Here is a 21,665-nt window from a genome sequence, read left to right as displayed (position 1 = left end):
ACTCAAGAATTTCTAAAGTGAAAAAGGCATCGAATTTCATACGAAAGGAAATATATATCATGCACCAACATCTCTACTATCCTGTATCAGTATAAAGCCTGGACAATTTGAACTCCTTATGTTTAATGTTAAGAATTCCACATACGCCACTTCCATGACAGGGTAAGGCCCTGAATACAGAAATGTCAGTGCATGACCATAAAGTCAAGAAACATGTTCATCTAGACACATATGACAGAACCAATACACCAAATAAGAGATTACTCAGAACTACTTTCTGTGACCACCTAGGACTAACGCAGTTATTCGAAGATGGGCCAGTAAAAGCCTTTACCTGTGGGGTATTAATTCCACAGCACAGCAGATGATACTGGCTATCGCATATTGTAACTTTAGGCTACGTGCCAATGTCAAAGCACATAAACAAGACCTACTAACACTCACCAAAAGTTCCAAAGAAGGGCAAGCGAAATGATTACTTCTGTGGCCAGCAACATCTCACACAAAGCGAGATCCATTCCTCACAAAAGCAGCCATAATAAACAGAGTTCTCACACACTAGGACAAAGTTTGTCATCAAAGGCATGAACCAAAAGAAGGTACTCCCAACTCAGTGTCCTAATCAAGGAATGACACTGAGGCTCCCTTGCGTGTTCTCTGCTTCTTGATGTTTTGTGTCACAGTTGAGAAAAAGTAAGTCTAAAGAAAAATGGAAGAGGGTCAGAGCGACACAGCTGCAGATGAGCATGAATAAACTGCCATCACCACCACTAACCATTATTCTAGCAGGCATGGCACTCACTCAGGGCTCTAACGTGCAGACAGGCAGCTGAAAGAACACCATAATCCCCATGTTACACGTACTGTGGAGGGGTTCACACTTTTCTACTTGCCTGTTGACAATACTGAGCACTCATCACTGGAATTAGAACTCACATAGTTCACCTCTTAGAGCATTGCCCTAAACCATTATCACGAGGCACATTTCACTGTAACCTTGTATTAAACATAGCATAAAACAGCAGAGGAGAAACTGTCAAACAGCCAGATATTCTATGTGAACACCACGAGAAAACCTTGCACAAAACCCATCTTGTTACATCATCACTCCAACCACTTTCTCTTAGCCTACTAAAGAGGAAAGAAACGCAAAACCAGGATTATCTGAGTAAAGTCTCCTCTTGACTCCCACATCCCATAGCAGTCTTGACACCAAATTCAATAGCCTACTCTTGTAAGTCACTGTATCCCATAGCTACAAAGAGCTACATATTTCATCGAAACAGAAGTTCCTGTTTTATAATTAAACCATGCAGAATTTCAGAACATTTTGTCCTGAACAGTCTAACTTCTGTTGGAAACCTGAAGCTACAGAAACTACACCTTCTTGCTGAGGGTGGCAAAGTTAACACTTTGTAGGAAAAGCTTCAACAACTTCAAGTCAGAAGTCATATCCCATCTACACAACAGGAAAGGGCTGAGGTCACAAATCATCCCTTAACATCCAAGTTTTGCGTTAAATATGGTTGAGAGCCAACAGACAAACATACAGCTATGTTTTACTTCCAGAACATGAACGTATATATACAAGGCTAAGTTACCCATACAACTTTAGTTCTAACATTTAACTTATGAGGACAAGATCTGAAAATATAAAAGAAAAATTTTAATACAGTATAACAAATACCTGAAGATACCTGCATTAGGCTAAGGAAATACTCAAGCATGCATTTAAAGACTTCAAAATAAGACAGGTTATTGACCTACTTGCAGCATATCATCAACCATAGTCAGAATGTACTGAACCGTCTGTTCCTTGGAGATATGAGTCATCAAGTTTATAAATGTTTTAGCACACTAGGAAAATAAGAGACACATTAAAATAATATTACCAATTGTCTTCACTCCTTTTGATAATATAAAACAGGACCCCATTAATTCACAGTTAAGTCTTACATAAGCATTAAGCATCTCAACATCTTATTCAATTCCAGCGAGAGGAATACATTTGACATTATATTACAAAGAAAATTTTCTGTCACATGGATCATTACCCTTTACAAATTGTTTTATGGCTTTCAAATGGGATAACAAGTACTCACTACTGAAAGTCAGCAAGGTGCTTTTTTGAAAGACTACTTAGAAAAATCTCCATCAGTGTCCTTTTTTATGGCAGTGAGAAGAACCAAGTAAATTCATAAAACAGCAACAAACTTACATAAGGTATAAGAAAGTTTCAGCAACTTGAATGGGAGGAAAGGAAGACAGGTCACTCTTACCAGCTCATTTCCTATACCTTGTAGACAAATCTTTGTTCATATTTGAGCTGTTTTCTGCCTCCTGAACAACTCTATTCTACAATTTCAGCAACAGATATATAATAGGCTGAAAGTCACAACACTACTTTTTACATTCACTCCCTCCCTCCTTTTCACCTCATTCAATTAAAACAAAGAAAAATGGAACTCTGAACTGCTACACTGTAATTATATAGTGGTATATAATGTTCACCATATATGCTTTTGTCACCATGTAAATTATGGTCCATTACGTAGCAGTCGCACAATATAATTGGGGGGGGAAAACAACACACCACAAGAGTCACAGAACAGCCTAAAATTAAAGTAGAAAAAAGGGCTGTAAAGTTTTGTCTCTTAAGTGTACCTCCTACTCTTCACCTTCTGCCCTGCTTCTTCCAATCCTCTTGGTGTCTGACAATGTCTGCTAGAACCTCAGGCTTTGAGGCTGAGATGCTACTGCTTCAGATGTCATTGAAGTGTCTTTGGGCATCCTGCCTGGACTCCATAAGCCAAATAACATGGGCCACCCATCCATTTTATACCAGCTCTGTCCAATGCAGATGTCTCATACTAAAAATGACACTAGACAACTAGACACCCGTGTTTAACTGAATCCATCTTAGCAGTCAGTGGGCTAGCTAAGCGGAAATCTCTTTGGCAGCAGCTCTCGTCAATAAACTACAAGGAAAAAACCTCAAAAAAAAAAGTGACTCAAGTACAAGCGTGCATGATTAAGTAAACTGGTATGAGGAAAGACTTGAGCTAGCCTGTCCCACAGAGTCAAAGCCAGATGATATTTAATGATCATTTAATAGGTTTTTAAAAGAATGTCCAACCTATATCTAGAAAAAAATAGGATCACAACAGCAAGTTTTATACTTCTTCCATAACATCTAAACTGTATGCAGCCAACAATAAAATAAGAATTGGTATGAAAATTTCCTTCCATCCTCCTCCCCAAAAGTTAGATACCAAAAGAAAAGAAAAGTTACTTGATTGCCTTCTGTTTGTAACAACTCCTGTTTTTCTTCTGGATTTCTTTTCTGTTCAAATCTTTGAATAAATTCACAGTCTTCAGCTGAAATCATCTGCCCTCTGAAAAGCAAAATATGAAACCATAAGTAACATGAACAGTTTACATTGCAAGACCCAGGTAGCAGAGGGGCTGCAGCGGCAGCTTCCACGAGAAGACAGCAGAACTGGGCCCCATGTCTGATAAAGTCAATTCCAGCCAGCTCCAGGATGGACCTGCCACTGGCCAAAGCTGAGCCACTCAATGACAGTGGTAGCAACTCTGTGAAAACATTTTTAAGAAGCGGTAAAATCTGCTGTGCAACAGCAGCCACTCTGCAGACACCAAGGTCAGTGAAAAAGGAGGGGGAGGAGGTGCTCCAGGTGCCAAAGCAGAGATTCCCCTGCAGCTCCTTATGAAGACCATGCTGAGATAGGCTGCTCCCTGCAGCCCATGGAGGTCCATAGTGCAGTAGAGATCCACCTGCAGCCCATGGAGGACCCCACACCAGAGCAGGTAGGAATGTCCTAAAGGAAGCTGCAGCCCATGGAAAGCCCACACTAGAGCAGGCTCCTGACAGTAGCTGCGACCCTGTAGAGAGATGCCCATGCTGAAGCAGGTTTTATTGCAGGACCTGTGACTCCATGGGCGGACCTACACTGGAGCAGTCTGTTCCTGAAGGACTGCACCCTGTTGGAAATGACCCACAATGGAGCAGTTCATGAAGGACTGTAATCTGTGGACAGGACTCCATGCTGGAGCAGGGGAAGAACATGAGAAGGAAGGAGCAGTAGACACAAAGCATTATGAAATGACTGCAGTCCCCCTTCCCTGTCCCCCTGCACCGCTCAGGGCGAGGAGGTAGAGAAGTCAGGAGTGAAGTTGAGCTTGGGAAGCAGGGAGGGGTGGGGCAAAAGTTTTTTTAGGTTTCTTCTTACTTGTCATTACCAATTAAACAGAGTAGGATAATACATTAAACTAGTTTTGCCCAAATTGAGTCTGTTTTGCCTGTGATGGTAATCAGTGAGTGATTTCCCTGTCCTTATCTCGACCCAAGAACATTTGTCTTCTTTTTTCCCCCCTATCCTTTTGATGGAGAAGAAGTAATAGAGCAGCCTGGTGGGCACCTGGCAGCCAGACAAGGTCAATCCACCAAACAAATCTTATTTTCTTCAACTTGATATCTCAACAGTATCACTTTACCAATCCTATATCCCACAGTAGAATGTAAAGAGACACCTTTTGCAGAAGGGAGCATGTACAAAGAATTTAAAACTAATAACAGAATAATCTCTGTAAAGCCTTCCCAATGCATCGCCTCTGCTCAGTGGCATTCTCTAAATAATTCTTAAACTTCCAGAGGCTGAACGCAATGGTCAGTGGAAATAGTTGTAAGAACTGAAATACGCACAGCTAGCACATTATGCCAGAATTACCATAAATAACATGAATACTAGTCTAATCCAACCGGAAATAAGTGCTGAAAAATAAAATGAATTGTTATTTTAAGTTTGCCATAAGCACTGAAGAGAATTTTAACGAGTAGAGAGAACTTGGTTCCTAATGTATTTTTAGCTTTCGTTAATTATGACATTCCAGCTTTTCCTGGTAGTTAAAGAACTGATATGCACGCAAGGTCATCCAAACACATAGCAAGGCAGCTTGATATAGTAAACTGCCGGGGACACCTATAAGCCCACAGATCTCTACTTGATCTTCTCTTTAACTTAATATTCAAGGGGTTAATGCCATCATCAGTGCTATTTCAGAAAGCTGTTGACTCAGTTGAAGAGCTGGCATATACTGCTTTTTTTTGTTATAACACAAAACTTAACCATCACAACAAATTACAAACTTGTCAAAATAGTACAGTCAGGTAGTCTTCAGGTAAGAAAACTAATTTTAAATCAAGTAGTCCTGAAAATATCCAAGACTTTAATAGGTGACTACCTTTACTAGTTAATACCAGCAGTGCTTCAGGAACAGAAGAAAACTGTACACATCATCATCACTATAAAAGTCACAGAGCGATGTCTAATACTTTCATCCCCTGTTTCAGTTATTTCCAAGACTCAACTCCTCTTACATTTCCACTGAGTCAAATGCCTCTTCCACTTTGCAAAGCTATATAGCACGGATTCTTTTAACCCATCTTTTCCACATTCCAGATCAGTTTCCAGATGTTCCATGACTAGGGGTTCCATTAAGATCTCTGTAAACTTACACAAAATGTTCACTTTTCTAATTGGCTCACCTGGATTCTTGAAACACAGAAACATAAATAAGACCTACAATGTGTTCTTGTCTTTCCTCTTACTTAAATGGTTATGTCTTGAGGATGGTCTCACCACAGACCCAGCTTTTACCCATTTGCTTTTCAAGCAAAGAACATAAGTAGTTCTGTACCATACGTGCCATTCCCGTACCCTAGCTGCCTATATACACTGAGGAAAGGCAATTACAACTTACTAGCTGGAAGATTGATAAAGTCAGTGGTAGTCCTCAACTAGTTTCTACTAAAATGTAACTATAGACAAAAAAATTATTATCCAATGGCGACCATGCTGCTACCACATGCCTTTTAGATTGATTTGTGTTCTTTCTTGCCTGTTAAGGATGGATTTGAGTAGTTGTTGAAAGATGAGGACAATTTGTTCATCACAAATACTGGACTTAATGACCCATAATTAGCAGCCTCTCCTGTTTCAATCAATGCTGGCCAAGGCAGGGACTCCTGGATGATATTGATACAGAGTAACCAGATGAGCTGCTTGTTTATAAGAGTATTGCCATTTAGGAAGCACTTCAAAGTCAACGTAAGGTGAACCCTTAATTTTTAGCTTTAATGACTGAAAAAGCCTCAGCCCAGGAAGAGAGATGTTTCTTTACAGCCAGGCTATTACAAGAGTTCTGTCAACTGTCAAGAAACAAAAGCATTCAAGCTTTTGCTTTCATCCTATATTAGACCACGGGGCAGGGGGGAGGTGTGGGGATTGATGTTGCCTTGAGAGGAAAAAAAGTTAGGGTTTACTCTTTATTGCCTCATAGGTGCCATTCAAAAAGACACTTTCCAACCCATACAAAACAATTCAAGGGATTTGACAGCTTTGTAAACAAGTCATTAATATTTTATCAGGGATCTCCTATATCTGATTGATAGTTTTAGTAATTTCATACGCATTCATTTCCATTTATCTAATTTTAAAATTGAAACAACTGATTTTTTAGTAAATGTGAGCAACCAGTGCAAAAAAAACCCCATGAAAAATACAGAGCAGCCTCAGACAGCTAGTACTAGCTACCATGATGCTATTATCACATTTCCCTCACTCCCTCTTCAAAGAGACAGGAATTTCCCAGCACCTTTCAGCAAACAATGCAAGTAACCAAAGCATCTCCCCATCCTTCTTCCTAACAGCCATTTAATTTCTTATTTTCCAGGACGTGTCTATACAGTCTTTTGTCAACAGATGAGAGTCACTTTGTTTAAGCTTCAGTTGTCTGGGTATATTAGGTTTAGATAAGGAGCCCTGTAACCACATTTTAAAGCACTGTGCTTGAGATACTAAGGCCTGCCTTTGAAAGCACTAGCTACAGGAGAGTAAACTGAAGTTGTGTAAGATTCAGCAAGGATGAGTTTGTAAGACCACCATTTCTAAAACCTCTTGGTCTCTCAGTATGATTCAGAAACTTATGATTCCCTCTTTTTGTTATGCATTTCCTCCAGCAGCTCTTGTTCCTTTTTTTGTTTGAATGACTTAACAAAAGTCATTCCAGAGGTTAGCTGGGGTTTTTTTGTTTGGTTTTTAATTTGGGAGGGGTTTGTTGGTGGGGGTTTTTTTTTTTAAAAAAAAAAAAAGAAAAGAAAAAAGAAAACCAAACATTTGACTACATCTGCAGCAAATATGAAGTTCATATGAAGCCATCACATCAAAGCACAATTTATTCTATCTAGGTATCTACAGTACTTTGCATGTACCTAAAGGACATTAATTTGATCCAACTGCTCAACACTTTTAACATTACAAACTTAAAACAGTAGAACAGGCTGAAGGTACTCTGCAAGAGTGGACCAGATTTAAAAAACAACCCCAAAATCCCACACACACTACAAGTTAGAAAACTTCTAGCTTTATTCTAAGACAAGATTTGCTTTTAAAGTCCAAGATATATAACCCGCTTTGGAAGGTTTCCCCACCCCCAGGAAACTAAAATACACATTTAAACATCAGAATTAATAAACATATATGTAAAGTACTTGAAGACACATGCAAAGCCATGTATCAATTGGCCATCAGGTATCTCACCTGATAGAATATGAAGTATTGTCAAATGCTGTATACCTAGAAAACCTACAGTGCAGTAATACGCAAGTTAAACTCTGAAACAAGTTTACTTTTCCACAGAAGTCATTTACTACTCAGAAAGTAAAACCAAACCTGCTTCAAGCAACCTAATGCATGCTCCAAAGGCATTCTGTCACCCCACGGCAAATGCTGAAAACAACCACATGGTACACAACAGCAATCCACTGTATTTTTGACTAGCAGAGGGCATCTACACCTCTAAACTACCACCAGCCTCAAAATCCAAAGGCAGGAAAGTCTGTACAGAACTAATGGGCTAACTACATTCAGTTTCCAGAAGGTAGCTAGACCTACACATCACCTTCCACTCTTCCAAGTTTTGCTACTTTCTCCTCCCTCAGACACAGACCCTAGCTGAAATTCAACACAGAGAAAGTGTAAATATTAGCATAAAACAGGTCTTCTTCCACAGCCTAATACTGAAGTGAGCAGTGAACACAGTGGCAAACCAGTACTATGTACAGTTGTAATACCTAAATATTTCACTTTTGTGTCAACAGTATACACAGAAAACATCAAAAGTCAGCAGTTGTGTGTTACCATAGTTTGACATTTAGCTTACAGTTACAACCTTCAGAAATGGAATAAACAATATGCCAGTTAATCTTTAGCTTGAACTGACTCTATGAAAGAAGTCTGGCTAATAAATTCTGACCAACTATTAGTAAGCCATCTTACTTTTGCACTGAAGAACAAAGAACAGAAAAGCACTTCAGAATGCCTTCCTGTGTGACCCAGACTCTGATACTGTTGCAACCGATGCAATCTTTAAAGCATCTTTATGTGCATACAACTGTCACAGCCAGATTTAAAAAAAACAACAAAACAAAACACCACAAAAACAACGCACCATCAGAATTTCTTGTGAAGTTCTTTAACTGGAAATACATAAATACTATCTATAGTTGAAGGAACACAAATTATGTTATGCCTGAGTTGATGTGTTAACTTAGGGAGAACAAACATAAAAATATTTCCTTCAATGTAAAAACAACAGAAAATCTGAAGTACAGCTCCATATATTTATGTGCAAGCTTACCACACTAAATGCACAGACTGCCAGAACAGGAGCTCAAAAGAAAGCAAGAGAAGCGCCCTTCAAAATCATCAGCACCCAGATTCCTTCTACTCTACAGACCAGAACAAACCATCTGACCTGCCTATAACAGGTGCATCAGAAGCAAGCAGTTTTCACTTAGCAATAATGTGATTCATTCCAGAAATGACTCAACATAGCTGCACTGAGTTTTCAACAAATCCTCAATGACACCATCATGTCCAAAACACTCCACTGTTACAGAGGCATGTCCAAATGCAGGTATCATTTTGTTTCCTCTTCAGAAGCACCAAAAGTTCTGCTGATATAACTAATGATAAGCAAATTCCTCAGTCAAGGAACTACAGTTATCTTCACGATGCTCCGCAATCCCTCTGGCACCACTTCAGTCCACCCTTGAAGCTACCTTAGCCAGCCAGCCAGCCTGTTATCAGTAAACACAAGACACAAAGATTACATTTATTTCAAAGCAATAATAAACAGGACACATTGCCATTGACATACAGAGGGCACCAGTCATTGAACAGTTCGCAATACAATCACAAACACTAGCCAGATGCACTACAGTAGGCTCTAAAAACCTGTCTAACCCATCAAAGACAGGAAATCACAGAATTGTGGGGGTTGGAAGGGATCTCTGGGGATCATCTAGTCCAACCCCCCTGCCGAAGCAGGGTCACCTACAGCAGGCTGCACAGGACCTTGTCCAGGCAGGTTTTGAAATTCTCCAGAGAAGGAGAATCCACAACCTCCCTGGGCAGCCTGTTCCAGTGCTCTGTCACCCTCAGAGTGAAGAAGTTCTTCCTCATGTTCAGATGGAACTTCTTATGCTTCAGTTTGTGCCCATGCCCCTTGTCCTGTCGCTGGGCACGACTGGCCCATCCTCTTGACATCTACCCTTAAGATACTTCAAGGCATTTATAAGATTCCCTCTCAGTCTTCTCTTCTCCAGGCTAATCAAGCCCAGCTCCCTCAGCCTTTCCTCATAGGACAGATGCTCCAGTCCCCTCATCATCCTTGTAGCCCTCCTCTGTCTCCAGCAGTTCCTCATCTTTCTTTCTTGAATTGGGGAGCCCAGAACTGGACACAGTACTCCAGATGAGGCCTCACTAGGGCAGTGTAGAGGGGAAGGAGAACCTCCCTCGACCTGCTGGCCACACTCCTCCTAATGCACCCCAGGATCCCATCGGCCTTCTTGGCAGCCAGGGCACACTGCTGGCTCATGGTCAACCTGTCATCCACCAGGACACCCAGGTCCCTCTCCGCAGAGCTGCTCTCCAGCAGGTCCCCCCCAAGCCTGTACTGGTGCATGGGGTTGTTCCTCCCCAGGTGCAGGACCCTGCACTTGCCCTTGTTGAACTTCATCAGGTTCCTCTGCGCCCAACTCTCCAGCCTGTCCAGTACATTCTTCTTTCATGAATTCCAGAACAAAACAAACTTAAATTCTACATCTAGAATCTGAAACCATCAATCCTGCCTCCTGGTCAGAAGTTACATAGAAATTTGCTGATAGATAAATTAACAAAACTCCCCCATCCTTATTCAGCACCAGAGAGAGAGAACCCCATGAATGAAGGCAAATTATAAATAGTAGATCACATAAAGTACAGTCAAGCAATTCGTACTACATATGTATTCAAACTACAACTCCTTGCCAAACAGAACCATTGCCTCCACTGACAAAAGCAACAGGTGAATTTCACCAGTCTTATAGCCTGAACGACTGGAAGTGAAGCAGAAAAGACTACCCCATATTCACTTAGATTGACAGTGAACAATTCTACTCCCACTTTCATCCTGAATAACTGCAAACTGTCTGTTCACCTGCCACTAGAACAGCACAGAACAGCTGCCCGGGCTTCCCCAGGACACGCTTCCTATCAGATGGATAACAGGGCACATAGTAACAGCAAAAGCCATTTAGATTGTTTGACAAACACTTGGTAGCTGCCACTGTCGAGTTATCACACCAACTTTGCTCTTTTGCCTGCAAAGCCACTGTCATGTCACACTGCAAATTCAATGAGGAACTGACACATCTGAAAAAAATAGTCTAGAAAAAGGAAGTTTCCTCAACAGATCAGTTCCTTAATCCAGTTTACCATGTAGATATACAATCACAGAGAGAAAAAAATAACACAACTGGATGAATGGAATAGCAAGACTGAGCCACACAGCACAGGGCAAAGCGGGTAGTCATTAATGAGATTCTACCACATTAGCATTTCTCACCTTGCATGTGTAGTTTTTCAAGCTTATTTTAATATATAGCATATATTTATATATCACAGCTATCTCAAAAAAATATCTTTTGCAAAGTGGTGTAACAATAATCACAAAGCATCGTCAGCATGGCTTGTACCTCTACAATCATCAAGATTTCTGCTACTTCAGTTACATAGCAACGAGCACTGAAGTAATTTGCTATTATACGTGGGTCCTCAAGAGATAATACTAATTTACATTTTGCCAATATCCTTCATAGGTACCCATCACGAGGAATGCAAGGATGCAAGAATCCTGTGCTTCACTTCACAGTACAGAGGACTAGTACAATTCTGTTTTCTCTCCCTGTTCCCTACCTCATGCACAAATCTATTTTGCTCAGCTTGTCCCTATATGTTCTCTGGACAATATTTCTCTCGCCACTCCCAGCGCCATTATGTACCTTCCAAAGTAAACTCTGAGCTTGTCCAAAATGGCAGCACAGCCTACTCCCCACGCTGAAGCACTTGCTTCAGCCTACTCCCCGATTTACTTGTTTCAATTGCTCTCCAGCACTATCCTTCTTTTAGTTGAGGTACAGCTTATTTTCCTGGACTACCAGTCCAGTTTTGCTAGTACAATTTGTATTCACACATAAGGCACTTCAGCGATAGAGGCAACATACCCACATAAGACATCTCATACTGTAAACTTTTCTTACATCAGTACTCGTCCAATACGGATAAAATTGAGAATGGTGTTTGAATGATAAGGAGAAAAAAAATAGACAGTCTTACCACACATCTGTGCAAACACATTATTTGTTGTTACAGCATGCAGTTCACAGAAGTAGAGTTCCCTGTCTTGTAATAGTCATAAAAAATTTTCCAAATCCACGTCCATTTAATGTAGACCATTTTCCAACTATTTTCATGGGACCAAGACAGAATGTTCCTCACTGTAACTTAATGTTCCAATTTAATCCAAAATCCCCAAAAGTCTAACACTTACAAGGGAAGGGAAAAAAAAAAAATTGTGGAAAGTTTTTACTTACTGGAGGTAGGACTGCCAGTTTACTTTGTTTGCCCGAACTTCAGCAGCTTTTGCAGCAATGATGTTTGTTGGGACAGCAGCATCTACAGCACCTCGGATATCCATCTTCACTGATAATTAAAACGTACCTAGAAATGTAAGTCAGATTTCAGACCTCTTATTAAAGTATTAAAAAGCAGAGTATCTGTTCAATGTTTTAAAGGGAAAAAGGAAAATCTGTTTTCATGCATCCCATTCCCTAAAACTGCACTCAATACTTTCTGAGAAATCAAAGTTTTATACAGTGGCTAAAACAAAATGCAAGTTCCCAGAAACAAACAAAAATAAGCCATACCTACCCACTAAAGTGTAATCAATCACAAGCTTGCTAAAATCAAAGATATATACCATTACTAAATCACTCCCAGTCTTGTAAACTTTCAAGCAATCAAATTAAGTTATTTAAATAAAGACCCCTTTTCTGCAATGTCAAGCAGCCCAACAGATAACAGAAGCTGTCTTCCTTCCAACTCAGGACTGGTGATAAATTAAAATTCAGTGCACGCTTCCCCCGCCCATATATTAGGACTGATTTTGTTCAGGTATTTGTCTAAGAATATTTAGACATTAGAAACACACGAACCGCAACTTCAGAAAAGAAACACAATTTATACAAATTAAAAAACATGTTACATAGAGTAACAAGAAAATTCAAATCATCACTGTCCAGAAAGCAAACTGAAAGATAAAATAAAAACAGAAGCTCTTCATCAGGACACACTACATTATCACAGGCAGTGACCTTCACCACTTCTCCTTTCTCCTTCCCTTATGGTTTAATCTCCACCTGACTTTGATGCCAAAACAAGAAGTGTGTTTGCAGTGGCTTGAGACCCGGCTGGACCAGGAATTCCTTACAGCCTAAAATGCACCAAGCCTCTCCACACAGCCTGTTTCTGGACTTCTCTGGCTCCCTTTACAGAAGCAAGCAAGAGCAAACTGGCACATTCTGCCCCATCCCTAACAAGCGCACCTCGTTTGTATGACTGAATGAAAATACGATTTAAGCAAAAGAAAAAAAAAAAAAAAAAAACAAAAAAACAGAAAAAAAGGAACCACCCAGAACAAACGGAGCAGCAGAACTGCCTTCCCTTTGCAGCCACTTCTGTGCAACAGACACCCGCATCGTTCACTGCCCGTTTCCCAGCTCTGACGTGACCCCCGGCAGCGCCCTTAAAAGCCCCCCGAGCCGCAGGGGTGGGCAGGGTCGGTAACGGCGGCTTTGGGGGCGCGCCAGCCACACAGGCAAGGCCAAGAACCGCCCGGGGCGGAGGGGATGGGGGAGGAAGGCGCTCGGCCCCTGCCCTGCAGCTCCCCGCGCAGGCCCACAGACACGGCCGCCTCCCGACGGGCCCCTTCGCGGCGGCCCAGGCCCGCCAGAGCCCCCGTGAGGGGGCTGTGCGGCGGCAGGCCCCCCACCCCGGGACCCCCGCCCGGCCCCGCGGAGAGCAAGGCCCGGGGCCACTCTCACTCACTCACCCCACGGGCACGCCGGCGGGTGGGGGCTGCGGGAGGGAGGAAGCTGCGGCCGCCCCTCGGCAGGCCCGCAGAGCCCGCGCACCCGGAGGCCCCCGCCGCTGCGCCGCGCTCCGCTCCGCCGCCCTCCACAGCGACCGCCGTCACGTGACGCCGCTCACCTGACCGCGACGGCGGCCTCCGAGGGACAGCTCGCCCGGGGAGCGCCCCGCCGCCGAGCGCCGCGCGGTGGGCGGGGCTTGCGCACGGCCCCACCCGGCGGCCATTACGGCGGGCGACAGCGCCTGGCTGGGGCGTGCGTGGTGAGGCGTGTGTGCGCGCGCGGCTGTGCGCATTTCACCGTATGTACATATTTTAGAGTACTCACTGGAATATCTGCACGCGCAGAGATGAGGGTGTATGTTTTTATCTCGCCGCGCGCTGCGAGGGCTGATGGGAGGGCGGGGCGGGTGGGTGCCCACCGGACTGCGTCCTGAGGAGAAACGACTCGGCGTTTCCACAGGGAGGACGCGCGGCTGGCGGGGAAGGGCCGAGGGGCTCCCTTCGGTGCCTCGTCGTGGGGATGGTGGGCAGTGCCCCTGCTGCCAAAACGCCTCCGAGGCTTCTGCTGGGTTGTTTCTAGCGCCCGGTGTTTTGTTGCTTTTTCTGCCTCTGGTGCTGCAATGGCACAAGCTTGCTCTTTGCTGCAGGTGGAAAGCGGGCAGACGTTCCTGGGCCCCGGCTTCGGGCCGAGAGGCCTGACTGCCCCTGCTGAGTGGTGCGGCGCTGGGTCCCGCGGCCTGCTGTGTCGCACCTCTTGCTTCGCCAGCTGCGCCGGGGCCCACCGTTCCGTTGTCCCCAAGTCGCGTCTCAGTGGGAGGTGATAACCTGCACAACTTCTCCCTTGTTTTAAATAATGGCCTCTATGTGTTGGGCTTTGTCTCTACAAGAGAAAGGAGCAGGAAATGTTTCTGACTGAAATCACAAGTATTTCAGAAACCGCAGGCTTAAATTTCCATGTTTCCGAGAAAAAACTAATGTCGCAGGCTGCTGAGTGAAGCTTTCCAGTCATACGGTGATGAAGCGCGTGGACATACCACTCCTACTCAGAAATGGTCCTGAAGCATAATTCTGCTAACGTATACGGAGGAGAGGCAGAGAAAGGAGAAATAGATCAGAGAGGTTTGTGTGTGAGCAGATCAAGACAGCCAATGTGGAGGTGGCCTAGAGATGTCTACATTTTAACATCTCATTTTGCTAGGGTCTCTGTATTTTCCATTTAGAGGATACACTCTTCTTTAAATTATACCTGGCCATTACCTCTATTAGTGCTTTTTAGCTCAAGGACAGTCTTCGTTACTGTGCCACTGAGTAATTATACTTCCACCATATGATTGTTTTCGTTTAAAATTGATCTTTCTACATACCACGGTAATTTGATTTCTTGATAACATGACCACTGAGCTTAAATCCAACACACAGTCGAAGTAACAGCGTTTGCATTTCTTTGTGCTTTAGCAGAAGAAAGCTCTCTAAGCTGTGTGCACACTCTGTGCCATCTAGTCTGTGATAAACACCCATAAATGTGATTCTGCAGATTACCCAGCACATGGGGCTTTGAGGTTTAATCTAACACGTTTGTATTCTTGCAGGTACTTACATATGTTGGTAAGAAACGCCTGCACAACTCCAGATCTCTAGCGTAGAGATCTCCACACAATCTTGAATAGAAATCTGCTACTTTGAAAGTTTATTTGAATCTGATATTTATTTCAGGGCTGAGAGGCAGAATTAGGCCTTATTTTAACCAGTTCCTCTTTTATGAGTGTTTGTAACTTTGTCCTGTGGCATTCTGCATTTCCTGCTTCTGCTCTGCCTTTTTATGGCATGTCTCACTCACCACTTGTCTTTTGAGTTCTGGCGTCAGGCACCTGGAATAAATGTATTCACCTTTTCCACAGTCATTTCAAGTCACATTACTGTTGATGATACATATGTCTCTACCCGTTTTATAAAGAAACCAGAGCACAAAGATATTACAAGATAGTCTGAACAAGGGTTGAAGCTTTTTGAATGGGACCTGGCAGAAGCAAGGTGTCAAAGACCTGTACAGTGATCCCATAAGCTACCATTCAGCCCTTATCTAAGCTGGAGGCACATCAGGCTTTCCTTCTGTGAAACTTGGTCAGTTGTCCACAATGATACTTCTGCCCAAACCCCAAAATGTCCCAGCACTGAAAACACTGGTAACTTAGTGCCTTCCCTTACCTAAGCCAGATACAGCATTCTCCCACCTTCACCCTTCAAATCTCAGTCCAATAGCTGTTCTCAGAGTTTAGTAAACCCATGGAAGCTGGGTCAGCACCTCTGAAAGTGCAGTTCCAGCTACCAGTGTTAAGACACAAACAGTGCTGCTCCCCATCATGTGCCCTTCCCTACATCTAGCAGGGTAACTTCCCTAGATGTACAAAGCCATTTCTTCTGCTGGGCATCAGCTATTTCCAGGACATCATCCAAAACACTGGATTGTAGTCTACTTTGCACAGCATATTTCCCCCACCCCTTTAGCACACTTCTGGCTTAACACAGGCACCAGTACTTGAGTACTATGGATGAACCTGAGCACGAGTATACACAGGATTGTGATTCTCTCACTTCTAGCCCCTACTCCCAGTATTGTTTGGTACTTTATAGTAAGCAGTGTTCATATCAGGAAAATAATATCATGGTTTCAGTTTGGTGCCTGATGTGATCTCTTATTTGGAGCATGCATTAGGTCATCTGTGGTTTTTTTTTTTCAGAGAAGACTTTTTTTGCTGCATTGGACCACCTGCAAGAGTCTAACACCATCTATTCAGTCTGGCTAAAAGAAGGCTGTTTGCTATTTGCAGTCAAAATTTTGATACCATGGCAACTTGGTCATTTTTCTATTGAAAAGAACTTTGGAAAGCTGTGATTTGGCATGTTGACATCATCATAGATGGCAGACTCCGGCTTTATTATTTTCTTCACAGGCAATTGAGAGGCTACAGTAAAAAATAACTTTCTGTAACTTTTCTGTAACCTTGGAGTGAGGCGTAGTGCCTGAAAGTATGCATCTACTGAATTAGGAGAAAGAGAAATGCAAAGAGAGGAGAAATAATTGTAATAGTAATTAATTACATTCATTTTTTAGCAGCAGTTCTGGGGGCCATTTAAGGAATTACCGAACAGTATACATGACAACTGTGCCGATCAAGTTAATAGGGTCTCTAGCAGAGGAATCAAATTAGTGAACACAATGTGCCATATTAGAGAATACATATGTGTATAATATATATAAAATAATATACTTAATTTACTTTTTTTATCCTACAGCATGTAAGGGAATAAAGGCAAAACATTAACAAAAGTCACCACACCACTGTAAGGGACAGTCATGTCTCACACCTCTGCAGGAGCTCTTTGTGCACGTGGACAAGGTGGTTGCAGGTAAGCTCCATCCACTTGGATTTTCAAGAGGCATTCAGTGTGATGCATCTGCAGGTACTCTTAAAATATAAACTCCTGTGTTAAAAGGAAAGGTCTGTGCATTGATTTATAACTCTCGAATGATATGTGTACAACAGAGGGTAGGAAGAAATGATCAGCTTTCGCAGTGCAGAAGGGTCTTCATCGGAGCGCAAAAAGCACCTGGCTGGAGTCTGTGCTGTTCAGCACACTCAGAAGTGTTTGAGAAAGGAGGTAAATAGTGACATCACACAGTCAATTTATTCTTATAATTAAGAGCCAAATCTGAAGTTCAAGGACCAAATCTGAAGTTCATGTTGGCCTGCTCTAGGCAACCCTGCTTCAGCAGGGGGTTTGGACTAGATGACCCACAGAAGTCCCTTCCAACCCCGAACATTCTGTGATTCTGTGATTCTGTGAAGTGAAAACTCTTCTGATGATAGTACTACTCCTTTGACAAACGCAGAGTTAAACTGCAAGCGGCCTTGCCACAGGGTGGGGGGGGTGTGCTACAGATGTAGATGTGCTCTTATCTCCTGTCTGCTGCTTGAGGACATCTGAAAATTTTCACTGGGTATGAGTCACACGAAGCACTCTCCATGTCAAGGAACATCAAGGTTGCATTGCAGGAGTAGGCTTAGAGAAACAAAAGCGTTGCATAGTCATTACAGGAGCCTGTCTTGTGTGGGCCTGTCATCGCTACGACAGCAAGAGGTGAACCTCAGCAACCAGTGCAAACCCATCGTGTGCCGTCAGATTGAGAGAGCACCTCGTAGTGCCTTATTCATGCTGGCTGATGGATCTTGCTAAGAGTTATGATTGGAGAAGTGCTACGCTCCAATTTTTTTGGTAAGCATCTATCCTTTAGGATTCAGGTGCTGCAAAACAATTCTCGTTAGGCTAATTTTGGTCACATCAGTGCTTGTCCTTTAATCCCTGGCAGTGCAGTTTCACTTGAAGTTGCTATATTTAGATGACTTTGTTGATGTGTGAAACAGAGAGAAAAATGAAATGCATATTAACATGCAGGAATAAAAGTCATCAATTGCCTGGATCACAAAGAATAAAAATGTTCAGTAGTTTAATACTATAAAAATGAATGCAGATGAGTCATTCTCATAGTAAGACTATGGTGTCATAGTAAGTTGGATCGTTAGTGTATTTTTGTGTTCTTGTTTCCCTCCTGCAATACGAACAATGTATCATTGTCTCATAGATTTTGCAAATTACAGAATTGTTTTGCACACCTGTCATTTAACCTTTCAGCATTCTGCACATCACCTGGCTGTCTCTTGTGCATCTGTACAAGTTTTTAACATGTATAGAAGAAACAGCTTGGAAAGTTTATTAAAGCAAAACATACTTAAAAGGTCAGGAAAAGTGAACACACTTCTCTAATTCACAGAATATTCTTGACAAATAAAAAATAAAAAATGCCCAAATCTGTAAAGGAGAACATTTTCCACGTGGTACCTGTATGCTAGAAGAACGCAGAGACTAGCCTTACCTCTAAGACCTACCATTCCTAAAACAAGCAACTCACCTTACCCTAAGGCTATTCATCCAGGCACTCAGACCAGATCTTCTGAGTGCTCCAGCTTCTACTTTTCCAAGGCTTAAAACCCATCTTCCCAGGGCAATGTGGGAAGGAGCAGCGGGTACATCGCATGACAAGGGGTGGATGTGAGCCGTAGGCACAGGCTTCCTTCAGCACAAAGCCCCCGTGGGTGTATTGCAAGAGCAGGACGTGTTTCTTCTATCACAGAACTAAGCGCCAAGTGCACTTGGTCAGCAGACCCTAAATTAAATCTGTTCTTTGGCAAAGGGGATTTTGTAGCAGGGGAGAGGCAACAGCAGAGAAGAAATAACTACGATTCAGGTCTGCTTGGAGGTTGCAAGAGGGAAACATTAGGGGGAATCTAGCTGGTTTTGTAATGGATGAAACTTGAAGCCTTTTTGAGCATCAGTGGCTAAGTCCAAACAACACTAATGTAAAGTAGGAGGTTCTTTGTTTTTTGGATAAACTGAGGCAGAGAAATATGAAGAAACTAGCTCGAGGTCACACAAATGGGGAAAGACAAAGAACATGTGGTTTTAAATCTAAACTATTCCTATGATTTGCTCTTTTTTCCACTGATGGAAATTGTGTGTGTTGTCTCTAAACTTCAGAGTAACATAAGTAGAGCTAATTATTTAAATAGTTTAATATTTTGTATTTTATATTTATTTACTTAGTTGTAATTTTAAATAGATATTTCAATTACAGAAAGAAAAAGACAGTCACTGATCTTAGTCCTTTTGATGCATTTTTGCCAAAAATCTTCACATCTGAGGGGCTCCTTTGGGCTTTTTAGTGGTATGGAACAAAAGAGCACAATGACTTTTGGAAGATCTCATTGGATATCTAGATATGTCTTTAAGTGCCCAGATTATCTGAAAAAAATCTAGCATGGTTTGATATTGCCAGGAAGTATAAAGATTGCTCATATACTGGAGCAAAACCCAGTGATTTCTGATAACCCACTGATACACAACTAACTTCTTAGCCAGGAGAGAAAATGCTGTGACATTTGTAACTTTTGAGTGGACTTATTTTACAGTTCTGGTTGCTCCTTATTTTCTTCTCAAGGGTTTCCAATTTAATCCATCTCTTCCAGCAGATTTCATGTCTGCCTCACAGGCGTCAGGGAGGACCTGTGGAGCAGGGGAATGTGGGACGCCAGATTCTCTTCTCTCCTGTCTAAGGACAGAGGGTTGTCACGGAGGAGGCTTCCTTTCATGGACACAGAAGAAGCGATTTTTCAGTGTGAGGAGAAATGAGATGCTTCACTGGACATTTTTCCTGAGTAATTATAGCAAGACTGGCCCACTGTGAATAGGATTTTTACTGCTTTGTCTGTCTTTGTTTTCTCCTCTTACTTTGTCTTCACTTAGTTGTCTGTGTCATTGTGGGAAATTATTATTCTGTGAACATCTTTTTAAACAAGTAAATCCTGCAACCAATATAGAATTATCTGTCTTCTAGGTCATAGAACTTGGCTCAGTTTTCTTTTAAATTAATCAGATCCTGGCCTAAAGGATTTGGTAAAGCTAATACACCACAGTTTTGCAAATGTCGTACCAGGCAGTCTTCTGATTGCTCCACCACATCTGAAATCGAATTTTGCATGCTCAGTTAAGGAACCACACATATCTTATCCTCAATAGAAGCAATGTTTTCAAAAGAAAAATAAATTAACATTTTATTGGAATAAATACATCTTCAATTTTTTCCCTCAATAGAATGGAATAATGCTATATTGTCAGAAAATTGAAAATTAAGTACTGTGTAGAAACACGAACAGACAGGCCAGAGCAAAACTATTTATAGCTGGTATTAAAACATTATTTTAGGGAGTAGGGACAAGTGTTTCTATCTTATGAACACGCACTTCGTATTGAAAGCTGGAAGGACTTGGAGTCTCCAGCCCCTCTTTGCAGCTAAGAGCATCTCTTCGGCTCTCACCGTCAGTCTGCTGCTTTGTGCTCTTTTCTGGACAAGGGGGTCAGCACCTGAGCGTGTAGAAGGAGCACCCTTCTCTGGGAAATTGCTGCAGTAGTGAAATAAAGCCCTCCTTTGTTAAAATAAAAAATAATAATAAAAAAAGATCCTCTAACTTCGTCCTCTCTCACAAAAAAAGGGTAGGTCAGGGCAGTAGCTTCTTGGGGGAAAAAGGAAATGCTGAGCTACCCAGTGCAGTGGACAGCAAGCCTGGCCAGAGGACAGAAAAGAAGGTGATTACCTAAACCTCAGCAGTAACTCTGCCAAAGTCAGACTTATCACCAGAGCTTATGCAACAGCTTGCTTACTATACGATGACTTCTAGTGCAATTCAGCTCATCAAGCCAAATGCTGGAAAAAAATTGTTCTCTCATTTATTTTTCTCCTCAGCACTTACTGTATTTCTCTGTAAAAACACAGAGATGTGACCAAGGCACCTCTAGTACCATGATGTACTGTGGGGACAGATGGTGTTATCCCTACCTTATATCTGCAATGCTGAGTTGTCAAAGTTTTTGACTCTTGGCAGAAAAAAAATGTTGGTTTAGACATATTGTTCAACTTGGAAGAAGATGTTGTAAACTTTCAAAATAGGTAGAATATCCCATCAGACTCTTTCAAAATGGAAACTCTCTTGGATCCCACTTATAGTAACTTCTCTTTTGGAAGTTTCAGCTAATTCTAATAAAAATATTAATCTAAAATATAAAATTATTAAAACTGGAAGTATTTTGAAATGTTGAATAAATTAAAAGATTGATTCTTTTCAGTGAACACTAACATATGTATGAGCTTGACTTTCTGCTGTCTCCAGGATGAGATTTTTTAAAAGGCTCCTGAATGCTTTCCCAGACAAGGAACACTGTTACTTGCTTAGCCCTGCTTACAACAGCATTCATAATGTCCAGAACTATAAATGATGCTTAAATAATTATTTGAATGAAAAGTTCCCAGTAATTTAATATTCCTCCTAATTTTTCTGTGTTTCTCCTATCTGTAATTTGAAAAGGACAAAAAAATAAATAGCGAGTGAATGTTGACAAACAGAAGGCAAAAGCCTGGCAGCCCTCTATAAAGCTAAGAGAAACAATCTGTTAATAATCTACCTGGAGTCTTAGTCTTTATATTTAGCTTGTCTCTATCCACA

General features: G+C 41.9%; 1 protein-coding gene and 1 long non-coding RNA gene across 3 annotated transcripts in view; one reads left to right on the top strand and one right to left on the bottom strand.

The window, feature by feature from the left end:
- ATP6V1H (ATPase H+ transporting V1 subunit H) overlaps window positions 1-13,690 on the bottom strand; it is a 48,235-nt gene extending 34,545 nt beyond the window's left edge. Inside the window, exons 1-4 of one of the 2 annotated variants that reach the window (XM_075416157.1) lie at window positions 13,671-13,690; window positions 11,996-12,122; window positions 3,293-3,395; window positions 1,768-1,857 (exon numbers count right to left, since the gene is read on the bottom strand). In XM_075416157.1, coding sequence (XP_075272272.1) covers window positions 1,768-1,857; window positions 3,293-3,395; window positions 11,996-12,099 — 297 coding nt within the window. In that variant the 5' untranslated portion in view covers window positions 12,100-12,122; window positions 13,671-13,690. The other variant, XM_075416156.1, reaches the window with a different exon arrangement.
- A 74-nt stretch (window positions 13,691-13,764) lies between these two features.
- On the top strand, window positions 13,765-20,807 carry LOC142360745 (uncharacterized). The gene is made up of 3 exons (XR_012763323.1): window positions 13,765-13,850; window positions 16,846-16,959; window positions 19,638-20,807. It is a non-coding gene; the product is annotated as an uncharacterized LOC142360745 (long non-coding RNA).
- The last annotated feature ends 858 nt before the right edge of the window (window positions 20,808-21,665 follow it).

Source organism: Opisthocomus hoazin, chromosome 3 (genome assembly GCF_030867145.1).
Source record: "Opisthocomus hoazin isolate bOpiHoa1 chromosome 3, bOpiHoa1.hap1, whole genome shotgun sequence".
Lineage (NCBI taxonomy): Eukaryota > Metazoa > Chordata > Aves > Opisthocomiformes > Opisthocomidae > Opisthocomus > Opisthocomus hoazin.
Note: the sequence above shows the minus strand (reverse complement) of the source record. Positions and strands in the feature narration are given on the sequence as shown.